Source organism: Perissodus microlepis, chromosome 4 (genome assembly GCF_051167445.1).
Source record: "Perissodus microlepis isolate ML-2025 ecotype Zambia chromosome 4, ASM5116744v1, whole genome shotgun sequence".
Classification (NCBI taxonomy): Eukaryota; Metazoa; Chordata; class Actinopteri; order Cichliformes; family Cichlidae; genus Perissodus; species Perissodus microlepis.
Window position 1 is genome coordinate 30,749,584 of NC_140464.1, and position 19,203 is coordinate 30,768,786.

The following is a 19,203-nucleotide window of genomic DNA, read 5'->3' on the forward strand; positions in this document are numbered from 1 at the left end:
AGTTCAGTAAGCTTTATAAAAGCTTTTTAAAGACTTTTTTAAAGCTCCTTATGTGAAAACAAGGTTCTTACCTGTTGTCAGCTGATACCAGAACATTATCAGTCATCAGGTTTCTAGACACCTGACAAATATCAGTCCAGTTTATTATGTTAGCTGCATATTTATCTGCACATGTTCTGCTGTCTGGCTAGTTGCTAGCTTAAAGTGATTTTGCATCTTACAGTATTTTGTTTCTTTTGTTTGTTTTTCACTTTTTAGGCCTTTGTGCTCAAAATCAAGAGTTGATGGCTAAAATGTTAGATTTAAGATTTAGGCAAAGGGTCAGCATATTGGTCAATCGTCAGGCAACAAGCGTCGAGGGTTTGATGTAGCTCATTTGAAGTCCAGTATTGTTCATACGTGTTATTGTCGATAAAAGCGACACGGTGCTGGAAACTGAAGCTGAAAAAGAAAAAGGCAGACAAGCAGTCAGATGATCGTAAAGTTGAAACTAAGAACTGTTAAGAAAATGTTCCACTGACAAAACCCATCACAGGTTACAGCACAGTGTGGTCGAACTGAGGAGAAATCGTGACTGTAGTTGTGAAACTTCAACACAAGTTATAATCAAGGTTTTGGTTACAGTCTCAACAGACTGAAAGGACAGATGTGCGAGGACGTGTGTATATATCAATGTTCCAGTACCTCTTATTAAACATGTGCACTTTATTATGCATGCGCATGATATATACATGAAGATCACAATGCGCAGCGCATCATCCATTACATAGCTGTCTGTGTGGAGATTACAGCCGCTTGTTGGATCTGATTGGTTGTGTATGTTGGACTGTCAACAGTCAAGAAAGTGAACACGTCCAAACCAAAGGCCTGTTGTACCTTATAGAAAACACATGGGCCCAGTGGATGACACCAGCAGTGTGTCAGGCCTTTCCACACATGTTTTTCAGCCCCTCCTGCCCCTTTCTGAGTGTGTGTGTGTGTGTGTGTGTGTGCGCATTCAGAGTGTAACTCACAAATGTCTCTTTCTCCCTTTAACCAGGCAACTTGAGTTTCCAGGACTGCTTTGTTACTTCGGGTGTGTGGAACGTAGCCGAGCTGGTCCGTGTGTCGCAGAGTGAGTCAACCACTGTCACCTCTCATTCTTAGTATATAGTTACTTATGTTATTATAAGTATATCACTATATAACCTATTATAACTAGATTAATTTGCATAATTATATTATATCACTAGTACATTAACCTGCTAAGATCCGAACGTGCATTTTTAATTCCTCTTTGTTATTTGGCTCGATAGTGTTTGATAGAACACTAAAAGTCACATTTGAGTAATGATGTGCAAAACTCTTTATTTGGTGTCTGAACACAGCAGCATTTTTCCTGAGTACACAAACAAAATGAGAAACAACAAATTTTGAAAGAGCAAAATTTAGTATTGTGGTCTAGACCAGCCGCCCCCAGCCCCCGGGCCACGGACCAGTACCAGTACCAGTCCGTGGGTCGTTTGGTGCCGGGCCCCAAGAGTTGAGGCTCCAGTGTGAAATTTATGGTCTTCAGGGTTTTATCGTTATTTTGTTATCATTTTTATCATTAACTCAGTTTCCTGTGTGTTATGAATAAATCTTTTTTTTGTGGTAGCTCTACTGGTTTTATTTTGTTGTATTTATCTGCGACACCTTAAAGGTCGGTCCTTGAAAATATTGTCAGACATAAACCGGTCTGTGGTTGGGGAAAGTTAAAGGTTGGGGACCGCTGGTCTAGACAACCCAAAATGTGATGTTCCCATATGTGGACACCAGGTCCTACGAGGTTGAATAGACGTTTAGCAAAGTCCTGTAAACATAATCGTGTCAGTGTCTCCAAAAATGGACTAGTAAGGCTATAAAGACTTTTAAATGAGTACGTTTGTAGTGCTACTGAATCATCAGAGTTATCAGGAATCATCTTCTGCGACGCATAAACAAAGAACTGTTTCTGCAGTCGACTGATCTCACACACTTTCAGCTTTTAATTCTAGTTTTTTCCTATGATGTGTCTCTTTTCTCTCGTTTTCTCTGTGTGCATCCCCTCAGCCCCTGTGGCCACAGCGACAGGCCCCAACTTCTCTCTGGCTGACCTGGACAGCCCTGGCTATTACAACATCAACCAGGTGACCCTGGGGCGGCGCTCGATCACCTCCACCCCCTCCACCAGGTACACACAAAGCACTCGAAACGCTCCTTCTAAATCTAATTCTGCTACTTGCTATTCTTCATTCTCCAACCTCTTTACTGTATTTCCTAATGCTTAGCCTGCTCTGCTTTTTGATCGTGATCTTTCTCTCTCCTTCCTCATCACTAACCCTCCTCGTTCCCACTCATATTTCCCACCGATCTGTCTGTCACCCGTTCCTTGTTTGTGTCTGTTTTCCTCTCTGCCGTCCTCTCCCGCTCATCTTACGCTGCAGGACTGAAATGGAGCTTTATGCAAGTCTCCCACGGAGGTAGTTACACTCATTACAGAATATCTCCCTTGATACTAATGTAGCACAGACCCCTGCATCACACAAAAGCCACACACGCATGCTGTCCCACATATACGCACATGCTGTACATTCACAGCCCCCTTTATTTTATTGGTCACAGATGTATGCGTTTATAGGAATGTGCAAACACACACAAAAATAGGCTCCAGCATCACCAGGCACACTTTCTGCTTGCAGTTTCTAGCGCGAGGCTGCTTTGAGCCGGCGTGGACACAGCATGTTGTTAAAATTCTGGCCTCGTGTTTGTTGCTTTGTCCCTTAAGACTATAACATAATGTGAAAACCAAATGTAGATAACTGAAGAGAAAATGTGACATTGTTTCATTTCCCTTGATTTAAGATGATATGACATTTATCAGTGTCCCCTTTACTAATTAGTTGTGCCTATTTATTTTAGTGGGAAACCCTGGCCTGCTTCAGATTGCTCTCATAATGAATCCCTTTTACTAATCTTTCTCCTTCCTCTCCCAGCTCCAACAAGCGCAAGTCCATTGACGACAGTGAGATGGAGAGCCCAGTGGATGATGTCTTCTACTCGGGCCGTTCCCCAGCGGCTGGCAGCAGCTCTCAGTCCAGCGGTTGGCCTAATGATGTGGATGCAGGTAGTCCCGCTGCAACTGCTGCATCAGATTTTGCACGCAATCCAGAAACTGTGCTGAGGTCCACATCAATTCAGAGGCAAACTTTAAACACTGGCTTCACCTTGAATTGTAAAGCCTTGAAAAAACAATTTGACATTTGGGGAAATACGTTTAGCTTCTGTAGTTTGATACTATTGTAATGTCTGTAGAGTAAACAAGAAGCAAACACCAGCTGGTCAGCTTAGCTTAGCTTAAACTTTAAAAAGAGGGAAACAAGCAGTCTGGTTTCAGCAAAAGGTTTCATTGCTAGCTGAGGTCATCAAAATTAGCGTTATTATCTGATGTTATCTAGGCCTTGGTGCAGCGCCCAGTTCGTTCACATTATGAGGCAAGCCGCCTTTCTCCTGATTTATAAACAGAAGGTTTGAGCACTGACTTCATTATTTGAGACAGCCATGTTTAATATGATCGTCTCCTCCTGTAACAGTGTATATGTGACAAAGCCCAAACTAGCCCCTCCACTTCCTGCTGTGTTTTGCTCATACTTACTGTGCAGCTATTAGAATGGTAACGCTCTAAATAACTCTCAGCAACGAGGCAAAAAGATGTATTTCCCACAAATGTCCCACAAATATTAAATTCCTGACTTGACATGGACCAGAAGCTAAAGCTAATTATGTTTCACCATCATCCCCACTTGCACCATCTTTCATTTTCAACTTCTAATCCTCTTATATGCCATACCTAAATGGACCCCCCACCAAAGCATCATTTCTCACATACAGCAGGGACTTAAAGAGCCAGTAAAAAACACATTTTCTCAGTTACTCTAAACAGTTTGTAGAGATTTGGGGGAATTTGCAGAAATTTCAAGGTCAATTCCATCGCTGGAAATTCTGCCATCTAATGCTTAATGCATTTGAAAATTGTGTTTGGAAATGGGAAAAATGTCTTTCCACTACCAGTTCTTCAAAACAAACAAGGTTTATGTACATCACACCACTGTTGTGATGGGATACAGAAAGAAAGCTGATCCTGAAGCTATTGGATAAAAGAAAGAAAAAACTTTTTGTTCTGGCTGAACTGCCCCTTTAATCAGACCACAAACTGAGGATAGTCTGCTGTCTAGTGTTTGTTGTCTGACTTGTGAGAATAGCTGCAGAGATGGACACATTTAGTTTTTACGGCATTAGAGCTAACATCTACTAAGCTCACCTCCAGGACTGTGAGTGCACGTGTGTGTGAGTGTCGTGCATTAGACTGCAAAACACAAACATCATCTGCTAAATGTTTAGCAACTTTGTTTTATCAAGTGGGTGTAACTGAGTCCTTTACAAATCTAACTTAAAGTAAACCCACTGTAATGACTGTAATGTTTCATGTGGTGTTCCTAAGGAGTATTTTGAGATTTTGGGAAATACAGCAATTTACATTATTGCACAGCAAAGAGGAAGCTGTGCTAGCAGCCAGTTAGCTAATGTAGTGCAGAGACTAATTGGTCATGTGACTAATGGGCGACTGTCACGTGACACCATTGTGTTTTTTGCTTCAGTTTATCTCGAGGTTATTAAATGAGAATAAATGTTTGTTTTTTTAACCTTTAACCATTCTTTGTTGTGTGATAGGCTAACTGGCTTGTAAAGGGCCATAAGGGCAAATTGCTCTTCTCTATGTTTTTGTTTCTTTATATTCATTTGTGAATCTCAGAGCTGTTGATTGACTAGAGCCGAGCTAGCTGTTCTTTTATCTATTTATTTTTTACTGAGACAACATTACGCTAACCATGAGCTGGCTGCTTCAATGCTGACTTGTAATACAGATATCAGAAGGCTACCAATTTTATCATCCATCAGTATTTTGCTTATTTCCCAAAATGTTGAATTTTTAATCTCTGAGTATTCTCCAGATACCTAAAAGTTATACCAAAAGCTGCACTACTCCAACCACCCATTGACATGCTGAAGTCATAGCCACTCACTCTTTGGGTAACCGCACTGTTAACCATCATGATGGCGATCACATCAAATGTATTTTCAATAGACTTAATATATATCTCTTGGGTGTCGTATTTGGCTTTGGGGATTTTGTTAAATTGCTAAATTTTCATGTATTCTCCGTCCCTCCCACTCACATGCTGCCATTTTAATACTGCCAGCAGTAATGATGTAACTATTTTATAGACACTTGCTGCACTCTATAACATTAAAATCCCCTATTGCCTATTATTTAACCAGCCCTGTTTCTCTCTCTCTCATTCTTTCCATCTCTTTCGATGTCTCTTTTTCTCTCCTCCCCTCTTCCATTGTTAACTCTTCCCTTCTCCCTGTTTGGCCTTTCAGTGCAGCACCATTTGGCCAGTGTGCAGGAGAGGAAGATTAAGCATGAGAGCGATGGAGTGCAGTTTCCTTACCATGGTTAGAACAACATTAAACATTATACTGTGTTCATGTATACATGCTCTACCTCCGCTCACACCACCCTCAGCTTGTGTACATCTCTTTCTGTCCTTTCTTCAAATCTGTGAGCTCTCAGAGCGAATCTGCGTTATTTTTCATTTCTCCCTCTCTTCTCTTCTCTTCATCCCTCTGTTTGTGTCCTGTTCTCTGGCTATGCTGCTGCTGGGTGGGGTTGTGTTTCTACCAGATGTCTGCTGTTGTCCATTGTGGGTTCACCAAAGCCTTTTGGTAGCCCAGTAGCTCCATAACATCTTCCGCCTGTCTGCCTTAAAGATGTAAATCTGTGAAAGAAATGTGATGTCTAGGAGGATAAAGACGTCTCTGTGGCATTGAGAACACGTCTGAATGCTCTTATACTGATGTAAACCCTAGTCTACATATGCAATTAGGTGCATTATCATATCCGAAAAACCACAGACTGCAAACAGAGTTTGCGAGGTGGTATGAGTTTGTCAGCGGCGTTCAGCTAAGTGCCTTGGGTGTTGTAATTTTGTTGTTGAGCCCGGAGAGAGAAAGCGAGCGCTGAAAGACACAAAGAAGGAGGAGCGGGGTGTGTGAATGGGGGTTTGCTGCTTCGTCCTGCCGGTTGTTTAGACAGAGCTGTTGAGTGGCGTCCCACCTGCTGTAGGCCTGACTCAACCATCTCTGAAAGACAGCACAGGAAAAACAACATACGACCCAAACAAACAAGACTAAAGGCACTCAGGTGTGTCATCAATGCACAAGGCGCCTTCTGTCTGCGAGACATGCTTACTCACTAACGCGCACATTTACAAATGACATGCAGACACATGCGTACGCGCACAGAAAACTAAATTTAAGCGCCTTCTCTGATTTACATTCACACACACATAAGCACGCTCCCCAATCTGGAGAGGAGCAGCGTTCCGGTCCAGATGGCGCCTCCATGTGTCTACAGCGAAGGGAGCTACTGGGTTACAGCAGACATCTGTTCTGGTGATGGTGGTGGTGGTGTTGGGAGTGAGAGATGTGGAGAGGAGAAGAGGGGCGGAGGACAGGGGGAGGGGTGGGGAGAAGGAAGGGGGAGAGTCTCCGCCTCTGCGTGCTCAGAAGGTGATTCTCTACCTGAATGAAAAGCTCTGAGGCATAGCAGGTGATCATGTAATTCATCATTAAGTCCGCTGTCTCCCGCTCAGCTCTGCTCCGCTCTCTCCTTCTGCCTGCTTGCTGCTGCTGCTCAGTGGTGGGAAAGCCCACTATCAGCTTTTCAGTAAGGGAAGGAGGGGGTGGGTTTCCCGTGTATTTGTGATTTTGACAGAGATTACAGGCTAATTATCTGGGCATTAAATCGTCATGTGTGTGGCTGTCTTGCGGAGGTGTCCTTGCGCTGCCCCGTGCGCATTATCTTAGTGTTTACGAGCGCTAATGTTGCGCGTGGCAGCGAGTATAATGAGGTGCTTTGCTCTGCTGATGTACGCTGTTGTTCCTCGCTTACCTGAACGAGGAGTGCACGAGATCTGTCGTCTCTCTGTTGTGCGCGCGCACATGCTAGTGGACCAGTTCTGTGACAGTTAGGGGGTTTGTGTGGTCGCCAGCTTGTTAGCATGGCAAGACTACAGGGTCATGGGAGCAATTGGCTGCCAGTCTGTTAGCGCAGTGTGCCAGGAGCAGGACACAGAAATAACGTAGAACAAACAACTGTGTATGTGTGCGTGCGTGCATATGTGCAGACACACACACGCTCTCTCACACACAGATTAAGAGAGAGATCAGAGTAACTTCTGTTAGCTTTATCAGACAAAGCTTTCATTGGGCATCTGGGCCTCATTTGCTGCTCCTCACTGAGAAGCCGCATAGATAGATATTTCAGCAAGATAGCGACTAATTAGGGAATATCACAGAGACTAAAAACAATATGTATAATTTAAGGCTGTTTGTGCATAATAAGCTGGTTATAATTAAAGTTGGGATGTGGCAGCACAGAGTCTTGCCTATACGCCCAACAGAGGAACTGCAGCCAAACAGGCTTTGCTGCAGGGACGCATTGAATACACAGCATGTTTACATTCAGTCTCTGTGGCTTTAACGCCATTTAAATGATGTCTTTTCATGTGTGTGTGTGTGTGGGGAGAAAGTTGAAGAACTCAGAAGTTACAAATTCATTTTATAAAATTAGATAAACCAATGCAGAACCAGAGAAATGAACATTTTCTAAGACTTCCAGCCAAAGACTAGAGCTGATCTACAGAGAGCCATCCCTGTTTAACCCATTCAGCTGACGATGGCTGCAGATAACCTGTGAAGAGACAGAGCCCTGCTAAAACTATTATTTATACTTGCATCTACACAAAAATGCCCACAAGTATCAGATATTAGTCAAAATTAGGCATATCATGTCCTTTTATTTCCATTACGTTGAAACCAATTGTGAAATGCCTCGATGGGAGACATTTTCAAAGGATAATAAAAATGAAAATTACATCAAAACAGAAACGCTGCTGTTTGTGGTGGTCAGCTGCTTTCAGGTTGCTGCTGCAAGAAATCCTACGCAGCTGCTCATTTGATGTGTGAAATAAAAAAGACACATGCTCACGGTGCTACGACAGTGACATCCCTGATACTCCCAAATAGTATTTTATTACAATTTAAACCCTCAAATAAAAAAAATCTAAAAATGGAGCCGTGTCTGTGGTCTCGACTCCTTCAAAGATACTCAAGTCAAAGATACTCCAGAGCCTGATTGATTCTGCACGTCTCTTGAGCACCGCTTATCATTGGGTACATCCTCACGTACTACTCCTTGAGATTTGCCACAAAACTAAAACCATCTGCCTAACATGCCAAACAGCTCTGACCTGTTGGGGTATGGACAGGGGACCTCATTGGGTCCTGTGATGCTCTGTCATATTACAATTTTAAGACTTTGGAGGCTTGAAAATTTGAGCTCTTACGTTTCTTGAGCCATTCGTGAGGAGTTTGGCAGGCATGCTGCCTGCCAGCAGGGAGTACAGTAGTCATCATGAGGGAAAGGGTGGGCTTGGTCTGGATTAACGTCGAGGTGGGTAATGCATGTCAAAGTAACAGCCACAAGGATGACATCACCCAAAATTTCCAGCATAATATTACATTTTAATGGCATTATAAATGTTACTCACTTCACTTGCCAGTGATTTGAAAGTTCTGGCTGATTGCTGAATATTCCAAAGTCTGTTAACAGTAGATTGCAGCTTTACTGTACTAGCTGTAAATTGGTTGTAATATGCCCCCAAGAAAGCATCACCAGATGGATGATATTTGTCTCGTAAATCTATCGGTGAATAAAGTGCATCTCACCCTCCTCGCCGTGTCTGCTCCTCCCACCTACTCGTGAAGTCACGTGACGTGCCTATCTGAACATAAGTGCCGGCGCCCACCTTTTTCTGTGCTTATAGGTGCCCACACAAGCACAGCTGCACGTGGTGCCTGTGAGCATTGTGGCTAAACAGTGATAAAACATTTCCCAGTTTAGCATTTAAGAAAAAGCTGTTTAGAAATCTGCTGTGTTAGACTTTATAAGCTCAGCTCGTAAAATCTATTTCCACATCTCTCGGGCCATGTTGAAATTATCCACGTCTTTATTCGAGTGTGTTTGTTTTATATGTGTGAATATTGTGTCGTTTAGTAGTTTACGGGCGTCCTTCTCGCCAAGGTTGTTTATCGCTCTATTCTTCCAACCAAATGTGAAGCAAAACACGAGCTCCGCATGTTCCAGAGAAAAGTAATGAGGTCTGTGTGTCCATGCTGATGTACTTTTCTGTACTTTAACTTCCTCATTATTCTCTGTTTTATGGATTTTTTTCTTTCCAGAGTTTTATTTCAGCTTATATTCAACATTGCGGTTCCACGCAGAGGTCAGATACACCATTTGGCACCGTTCCTCAAACCCAGAAAGTCTAAATTGTGCCTTTGGATTACCATACATCAAAATAAATTCCCTCAGCACCCACCACACAAGGCCTTGATCACAGAAGAGAGCCTCTTTTATCTGTAGCTCTCACACTTTTGGCCATGTTTCTGGTCCGCTGGTGAGCTGGGCCTATACTTTGTGTGCCCCTTTTTGCCAAACTAAGGGATATTTCATGCAGGCTTTTAGCCTCGGCCGACATTTATAGACAAGGGGGGACACTTTAATATGTTTGTCTGTGTGTGCCGGCCATGCCGTCACCGCTCCGCTCCTGCTTAACTTCTTCCATCTTTCTACAGCTCTCCCATCTAGCCTTTACTGGCAGTTCGCCCGGTGCTTACCACCCAGCCTGAGCAGCTTGTGTGTGCGTGTGTGTGCGCGCGCGTCTGTGTGTGTGTGTATATAAGTTCAAGCACGTCTTTATGAAATACTATAAGTCAGTAACATAAAATACCTGACAGTCAGATATGCAGAAGGGCACTACATCAGAGGATCCATTGATGTATGTTTTGGCATGCTCGTCTGCAGCTATATGTAGTTGCACAGCTCATGCTGGCAGTGAATCGAAAGCACAGTCTGCCCCAGATATGAGGCCATCCAGAATCCCATTCATTCTAAAGAGGCATCCTGACAAGTGCAGTGAGTAGGTTGGTTGGCATGTTTGTTGACTGCGTTCCTGAAGTTCTCTGTAGCTACGCCGGGCTCTGAGAGCGTTGTCGTGTGGGATTAGTCGGGTAGTTTGCGCCTCACAAAGGAGACCGTTTGATTAGATTTCAGTGGTTAAAGTAAGTAGGGGGATTGCTGTGTTGTTCATGCACTCAGTGGTGACCATAGTTGAACTGCTATTGCATTTCCCAGCTCTCCTCTGTCCTGACGCTGTGCCCCCAGCCTCTCGACCTGAACCCCGACCCACCCCTTCCCCTCTCCCGTCACCTCCCTTTGCTCTGAACCCCCGCTGCTTCGAAACATGGCCTCTCACCGGACCCTGCCCTCAGTCCCCCTCCCCTTCGATCAGACAGACACAGAATAGACAGGTTGTGAGGACCCATCTGTATGTTAAGCCAATCAAACAAATCAATGAATGAATCAGTCGATCAATCCATTGATTTCAGTCGATCATAATCATTTGATTCTTGTAATCAAATCTGACAAAGTCTGATAAATTTCTTTTTCTTTTTTTTGAGTAGAGTCAAAGTAAGAAAAGGAGCCATGTTTGATTAAAACCTCGTCTCTGTTCTGCCATTTTGTTGATCCCCTTTTTGCCAGGACTCTCGTCGCCTGGTTCACTTAAGAAGCCGGGGAAATTCGATTTCAGCGCCCTGTCCTCCCAGACGAGGTCCCCCCGCATGGCGTTCACCCACCACCCACTGCCAATGCTGGCGGGAGTGAGACCAGGTGAGACCAACCCAGCTCCCGATCCCCCCCTGATCGCCCCAACCCCTTCCTCTCCCCCTCCTCACCATCTCCTCCTACCCACTTCTCACTTTTTCAGTGCCCCCATCCCCCACCCTACCCCTCTGTGGTTTAGAGCTGGGGGCGTTGTCTTTGGGAGATGAGAGTGGCTGGGAAGCTGGCAGGTAACTCTATGGGTCTGTGCCTCGTCCTCTTCTGCCTCCTCCTACCTCGTAGGGTGCAGGTCTTGCCGGTGATGGAGCTTGCAGGGTTTCTGGGTGTGGTGTGTGGCTTCTCTAGTTCTGTCTGGTGGCTGTTAGTCGTACTTTTCTGTCTTCTTAGAGGGATTTGGTGGATATTGCAACCTGTTCTGTCAGATCAACTTTGTCTTAACAAGATGTTACATGAATAAAACAGCTTTCTCTTACCCATCCACTCCCAGTATTCATTTTAAGACTCCTGGATGGCAAACCAGTCTCAGGACCACAAGTGGAAATGAGTAATGAATAAACAAGCTATTGTTAGGATTTTTGTTTGTTTGTTTGCTTTGTTTTTTTTTGGGGGGGGGGGGTTCCAAATTCAGATTTCCTCACGATAAACATGGACAAAATTTCAAATGAATGAGGTAAGTGTACGCACGACTAATCCCTGCGAGCCAAAAGCCAAGGCTTCAGGCTGTTCTAAATACCACGTAACTCTTGGCTCTGCATGATGTCACAGCTTTGGCTGTGAGCAAAGCAACCTCACCTATTCGTTGTTCAAGCCTCCTGGTAGCCAATCAAGGGGGAAATGAAGGCAGGTCAACTAGGCTATGACCAGGCTCAGCAAAAAAGAAATAAGGATTATTTAAAACTGTAAAAGATGCAAAGCTGCCCTAGTACAGTCCAACAGCTGTAGAAGAAGAATTGTTGCATTATTATTTTCTAGCTCTGAAACAAGTTTGACTCGTTGGGCAAAAAGGCCTTGATGACTTCACAATGGGCCAACAGGGTTATCTCATCCTGGCTGAACGCTTTACATTTTTACCAGAAAGTCAGAATTACACTTGAAGAGTGGGGTTCTGAAAGACGCTGTTGAGTTATGGGGTCTAGAGCTTCCCTCATTAGTACAAACTAAAAGTCACTATCTCAGCTCCTACTTGTTGGTCTTAAAAGTTTCCTTTTAATGCTCCAAAATGTCTGACAGTAATGACGCCAACTGCGCAACTGCCATGGTCTCAGATCCCCAAACTCACTGTTGGTTTGTAACAATTTGATAAATTCCCATTTTTGTTTTGTCTTAAACGGGGTCCTTTTATCAAAATCTGCAAGCTGCAAGGTCATACTGATACTTAGTGGTAACAGTAGTGAATATGTATCATTCCAGACAGGAACTTGAAGGAAATCAGTCATTCAAATCATTTTTGCTTCATGACCTTTAATTAGTCAACTAGTCACGTTATGGTTTTTTTTCTTGAAATTCCTATTGATTTGCTTCCCTTTCCAGTTTGGGAAGTCCAGGTTGAACACGTAATTCAAACTAGCACAGCCACAAAGTGATGTTTTGAGTCTGAGCTACTGTGTACCAGATGAATCTTTAAACCCTGCCAGTTTATCTACACGTGGAGCTAAAGAGCTTCCAAATATAAATACAAAAATCATAATTTTCTACCAGTACAGTGCAGATCAAATTAGAGACTTTCTCTTTTTTATGTACTTTTCTAAATTCACAAAGTAAAGGAGCTCACTGGAGATAATTACCCTTGTGCTTACGCTACATCAAAGGATTTTGTAGTCACTGAGCAGATGTGAGGTTGACCACCATGTCATTAAACCCTACTCAGCGCTTGTTGACAGAACCTCTTGAGATGTGACTACAGCAAATCCAGTCTCCACACACACATACATGCACTGTTAGTGTTCACACCATCGTGCACACATGTATACAATATCCCATCCTTGCGGTGGCCAGAGGTTCTAAGTTACACACTTTGGGATTTGTTTTTTTTATACAAACTGTGGCAGTGTGCACACTGGGAATGCTGCCATGCTAGTTTGAAAGTGGTTACCACATCATCAGCATTGTTGTTATTCTACGTAAAAGACAAGATCCAAGAGATTGAAAGGATTGAAAGTGGGAATAAGGAGCATGCAGGGGCCAGCTGTTCATAGCAGCGATGGTGCTAAAGGGTGGCTTTCATGGACTCTCCCTTCAGCCACGTCAGCCATGGTTCCACTGTTTTTTGCAAATTCCCTATATAAAAAAAACCTGTTTGTATCGAAGGACTATGTGCTAGTTAGCAGATGAACCAAACAAATTATAATGTATGTAACAGACAGTTTGGATGTAGAATTTAAAAAAGTATTTGAAACACTTAGCTAGGAGGAATGTCTAAAATGCTGGAAGAGCTCAAAATCATTTCTAAATGTTAAAAAATTAAACAAAGCTAAATGCATGTTTCTGAAATGACAGATAAATTCTTACACAGCTAGCTGAAAGTAATAAAGACAGCACTGGTATAGTTGGCTGACGTTGTAAAATAGTTAGCTAAAGTAGTGCAATAATGAGTGGAATACCTACAAAAATGTATATCTGTTATCTAAAAGAAATGAATAAATTGTTTCCACCATTAGCTGAAAGTAGTGTAAAGGAAACGTTTTAAAACAGCTGAGGTTAAGTGATAAATATTAGCCTTCAAGTAGTGACCGTTTGGTTTAAATGTCCAGCTTCTACCACCCTGGATATTAGCATAGCACAGTTAGAAACTAAGCAAACACTGATATTTCAACTGTATAAGAAGGATTATAATGAATTTATTTAGCAATATTTTAATATCTTAACATTCTTAATACCTCTGTGACGTGTCAGGTGGTATCGGTGAAGGGCTAGTTGGGCTTTGGCAGTTCAAAGGCAAATATGATGGGAATCAAAAGAAGGTGAAAGTATGAAGGGGCGTAGGGATTCACCACCACCACCCCATCCATGCTCCCATACCCCCAGCATTTGGCCTTCACCCAGTGTCTAATGGGATTAGTATGCGACTATAGGAGCAGGCAGCCTGGCATGGAAGCAAGGTGCTGCTGGGCCCTGAAGCATAGGCCGTTGTCTGGGGGGTAATGCAGCAGGGTTGGCACCCTTATGAAGTGCACTCACACACAATGTATAAGATGCAAGCACTAAAGAGCATTGGCAGCCCAATGTGGGCAGCTGGGGGGCCTGTATGGGATGGGGTGGGTGTTAAACTGGCACAGCTAAGAGAACAGGCTACTAATACAAAACAAGGAGATTTAGTAATGGATATAAGTCTGACAGAGAGGGCTTTGTGCTCGGTGTGGTAGGGCTCAACCAACTGCTCCCCTTTCGCACCTCAGACATATATTCATCTGTTTGGTGTGTTTCACTATTTTCTTTGGTGAAAAACACAATGTTTTTTTGTTTTTGTAAGCTTATTAGCCACAGAATGCAGTTATATTTTGCATCTCCGCACCTGTCGTGCACATACACAGATATAAAGCTCACAAGCCATTTAGCAGAAAAAATATTAACTCAGATTTAGAGAGTATTTACAGATTAATTCTGTCTTAGAAACAAAATGTGTCAGATAAAAAAGGCTTTAGTATGTAAATGCCAAAATGCATCAACGCCAGTGAATCACACCCTCAAAAACAGCACACAGGAGCGCAGGCATTAAGACAGGCTAATATAAGGCACTACTCAATGATCTCTTTGTGTTTTTTAACAGGCTTTTTGGATCTGATTTCAAAATGCAGCGCTTTTATCTGCTGAATTTGTGCCCATTTAGAAGTGTGTGCAGTCTGAACGGCGTTGCCCTAAATTGTTACATTGTCTCAGTGAGTGTTCAGATGTGAATATATGTGTGTAAAAATCTCTTTCCGAAAAGTTCATTGTGTTCATCTGGATGCAGCGTTTCATATAAATTTCTTCAATAAAGCTGTAAGGGTTTACTGGAGGAGTCATAAAAAATAAGCAATGCATACAATACCTATTAACTCGAAATTAGCTTTTCCTAGAAAAACCGAGTTCTTTTCATCTTAAAACCAGATTTAAGTTTTATTGTTTCCAGTTGCGATGTGATATTCTTGCTATCATTTGGTGGTTGCTCAGTTCATCTCTCCCATCTGTAAGAATGTTTAGAAACTCAGTGGTTCGTGTCCCGCTCTTCCTCTGCTCGTGTTTCCTCTAATACCAAACGTCTGTGTTTACAGGGAGCCCCCGTGCTTCAGCCTCGGCCCTGCACTTCCCGTCTCCCTCCATCATCCAGCAGTCTAGCCCCTACTTCACCCACCCAACCATCCGCTATCACCACCACCCTGGACAGGATCCCCTGAAGGAATTTGTGCAGTTTGTCTGTGCCGATGGCTCAGGGCAGGCCGCTGGGCAGGTAAGACCCGCCACCAATGAAAGTAAACATGACTGTCAAACTCTTATCTTGCACCTTTATTACAGCAGTATGATAGAATACTGTGTGACGCCCATTACATGGAGTTCTAAAAGACTGCCAGCATGGAAAATTTAAATACAGTGGTCCCTCGTTTATCGCGGAAGTTACGTTCTAAAAATGAAAGTAGCCAATTTTATTTTTTTACAATTATTGTAGATATTTTAAAGCTGTAAAACCCCTCACTACGCACTTTATACACTTTTCTCAGACAGGCGTGAACATTTTCATACTTTTCTCTCTTGTTTAAACTCTCAAAGTTCAAACCGTCGTAGAAAAAGAAGTCCAGTATTATAGAATGAAACCAAAGACACCCGCGGTTGCCTTTGACGGTGCAAAACGCTTATTCGACATTGTTGTGTTTGTTGGGGAGAAAACTTACAAACATACAGTGCAGCACTTCAGAGTCACACTGCTAGCTTGTGTAAATTTGACAAGCTGAAGGCATTCTGTACTGTGCAGGAGACACGGCACGAGATTGATTGACAATGGTCTGCAGCCAATCAGGATGCAGGACACAATGCGCTGTAAAAAAAAAAAAAAAAGAATGCAAAATTGCACACAAAAAAATCCGTGAAACAGCGAGACCGCGAAAGCTGAACCGCGTTATAGCGAGGGACCACCGTCTGTTAGTGAAACAGTACAGCATACGGAAGCAGTGTGCATAATGAAATCTGTGTTTGTGGCTCGTCTTTCTCAGTTAATTATAACTTAACATGATGTCAGGTTCACCAAATGAGAGGTATGCACATTATCCCTGAGGTTCTGTTGTTTTTTTTTCTCGGATCATGTGACTGACAGATGTGATACATATTCAAGAATAGTGCTTGTTTTAGTTTTAATCCTTCATCTGTCATTTTGGTGCTTGGAGTTAACTAGTTTAATAGATTTATAGGTGAGAATTTGAGCAGCTTGAATAGACGTATACAAATCTCTTTCTTTTTGTCTTAATTTGGAAATTTTGTTGTAATTGCACATCTTGATCATACCTCATTGGAATCTAATGACATATTTAAAAGTCTAAAAACTAGTTCAACTGTAACTATGGTCCTAAATTTGAAATCATGAATGAACCATTATACTGGTACTTTGAATAAACAAGGAATGCCAGAGAGCTTCTTTGACGATGTGTCCACCTACATTATAGGGAAATATACCCACGGCGACACAAATACAGCACACGTCACATTCGTTTACTCAGCTGGTCTACAAATCTTTGTACTGTCTTGTCGATGTCATTTTGCCGTTTCCTCTTTCAGACCCTGACGTTCCCCCTCCTCCTCTTTTTATTGCTTTCTTCTGCTCCACCCAACCCCTCAGAAATTATAACCATCAGCACGAGAATGAATCAGTCACGGCACACTTCAAGTCAAGCATACCCGCCCTGTGTTGTGTCATCATGTTTCTGTTTTCATTCTTAGCCGTTCTGATTTTAGTTGAAGTTTTGGTTGTTTGGTGCTGCTGTTGGTGGTGGTGTTGTGCTTGTGTAGAAGAGTATCCTTCCATGGTTTTGATTTCTTGCCATCTTCTGGACGAACCCAGTCAAACAGTTTGCTCACTTCCCTCCTCCACTCCTCCTCCACCCGACACGGACCACCCCTGTGGAACCTCTCACCTTTAGCTCCAACTCCTACTCCTTTCAAACCCTGTGGTGATTATTATTTTTCACACCTTCATGAAAGATGCCGTCCACATACATCATTCCTTTGGTTGTTGTTTCCCACCCTCCTCCTCTTCCTCCTTCCACCATCGCTCCCCCCCTCCCACTCCTCCTCCCGCCGTCATGGATATTTTTTTGGACCTGGCCTCCCAAGCTGCGTCCTGTTTTCATTCCGTGTCTGCGGATTGTCGCATGTCGCCCTCCTGACCCTATTTGTGTTGTCTGCAGCCAAACGGGAGCGGCCAGAGCAAAATGCCAGGCTCCTTCTTGCTGCCTCCACCTCCCCCAGTGGCCCGCCCAGTGCCCCTTCCCATGCCCGACTCTAAACCCAACAGCACGCCCCCTGACGGCGGACTCTCCTCGCCCGCATCTCCGTGTAAGTGACCCCGCAGAGACCGTTCTCAAAACCAAACCAACACCAAAAGAAAGAAATATAAAAAAACAAATCAGAAAATCCCAACCCTCTCCAGGCAAAGGACCTTTGTCAGTGTTCTTCCTCCAACTTCGCCCCATCATTGTGTATCCAGCATCGCATCTCCCTAGCCCCGTGGAAGGCAATAACAGCAAGCACAGAATATACTGTGGAGCACAATAGAGTAGATCAAGGCCATCAAAGGTTTGGCTCAAAGTAGTCTTCATTATGGACTTGGGTGGCATTCATCAGGGTTCTGTATTAGGTCCCATGAGTTTCAGGGGCTCTACATGTTGAACCCATTTTGCGTGGCCTGGTGTGAGAAAGCTACATCACCGCTCCACTTCTTCTACTTCTAAATCCTCTTTTCTTCCTTCTCCGGGCACATCGCTAAACCTCGTAAGAAGATTTTTATTTTTAACTTATTGTTGCTTATGAAAGGGCACAAATTTAGGGCAGTTAATTTATATGGACTCCAAAAACATTCCAGTAGAGATTGGGACACCTTATGGAATAACTTACCGGTACCTCTTTCGCTTTAGCTTCTTTTTGTTGCATGGTAGTTGTTAGAGAGCAAGAACAGGGTGTGCATTTAAATTTTTGTCAGTCATACAGTACATTCTCTCACCTGTGGTAGGAGGGGCACTGGATGGAGCACTTTTTTTGTTTGTTTTTAGCTCTCCTTCAAATATAGTGTTTTTGTTTTACCCCCAGTCAGCGTCTCAAAGTCTTCTATGTCTTATCTATGTTATTCCAATTCTTAGAAACACATGGATGTATATCTATCTTCCTTCCTGTCTCTCATTCTTGTCCTCCCTTTCCTCCACTCAAACAGACACACATATGCACAAATCTACACACTACATCTCTGAATGCCTCAGTGAGATTCAGATTCTGGAGTCCGTAGGGTACCTCAAACTGCCCTAAATTTGTCAGAGACGTTGATGCCACTGGGTTTTAAATGTCCCTGAATCCTCAGTGTCAGAATTTCAGTGTGCATAATCGCTTCCAACGAAGTTTATCAAGTAGCCTTAATCACCCGGGGAGATCTGAGTTTGCATGCCAGATTTCCATGGGGTCTTAATGACCTCAATGATGTATAGCTGTACTTTTGGTAGAAGCAAGCGCCTGTTTCCCAAAATCTATTAGGTTTAATATATGCCATTTCATGTTGAAGCAATGACCATTTACAATGATTTGCTTTTTTGCCAAAGTTAGAAGAGAAAAAGTTTAAAAGATTTAAATCGCTCAATCACATGAAGGTAACGTCAGTTTGCTTAATTTAGAATCTCGGTTTTAAACAGGTATGGCTATGTTTTGTTTTTGTTTAGTTTTTTTTTGGCTCCAGTGGTTTTGCTAACTTTGGATTGTGCTAGCTATTTAGTCAAGTATCAACCTGCAGAGATAAAACAAAACAAACAAAAAAAAAACAAAAAACCGCATAATAAAGTCAACACTAAAGTGCCAGAAAACGACTGACTCCAAAAACAAGCTAAACCCATAGATGTCCATGTTCCTTAGTCTTGAAAAAAATGGGTCCTGTCTTTATTTTATAATTATTAAATGAAGAGTGAATTGTACTCTTTTTAAAAGTCATTAACAATTAAACAGATAGTGTGGCCCTCTGATTGTCAGATGAATGTCGAGAGAGTGGGCTGTGGCTGTATTTCTGGTTACTTTCTATAATTCTGGTAGAGGAATCTCTCACATGGTGTTTGAGGTGTTGTTGCCTTTTGGAGAATTTTAGTGGATCAATCTAAAAAATATTTTGGACTGCTGTCTGTATAATCAATTCTGCTGAGAGAAATTGTAATATTAATGGGTGCCGCTTGCTAACC

The 19,203-nt window shown here is 42.8% G+C and overlaps 1 protein-coding gene across 16 annotated transcripts in view; it reads left to right on the top strand.

Annotated features, from left to right (window-relative positions):
* nfixb (nuclear factor I/Xb) overlaps positions 1 to 19,203 on the top strand; it is a 146,015-nt gene that overhangs the window by 116,486 nt on the left and 10,326 nt on the right. For 8 of the 16 annotated variants that reach the window (XM_084927010.1, XM_084927012.1, XM_084927014.1 and 5 more), the window contains 8 exons: positions 1,040 to 1,114; positions 2,071 to 2,191; positions 2,445 to 2,480; positions 2,994 to 3,124; positions 5,443 to 5,517; positions 10,730 to 10,858; positions 15,061 to 15,236; positions 17,182 to 17,329. In XM_084927010.1, coding sequence (XP_084783136.1) covers positions 1,040 to 1,114; positions 2,071 to 2,191; positions 2,445 to 2,480; positions 2,994 to 3,124; positions 5,443 to 5,517; positions 10,730 to 10,858; positions 15,061 to 15,236; positions 17,182 to 17,329 — 891 coding nt within the window. The remainder of the gene's footprint in view (positions 1 to 1,039; positions 1,115 to 2,070; positions 2,192 to 2,444; positions 2,481 to 2,993; positions 3,125 to 5,442; positions 5,518 to 10,729; positions 10,859 to 15,060; positions 15,237 to 17,181; positions 17,330 to 19,203) is intronic. The other 8 variants (XM_084927016.1, XM_084927022.1, XM_084927019.1 and 5 more) reach the window with 8 other exon arrangements.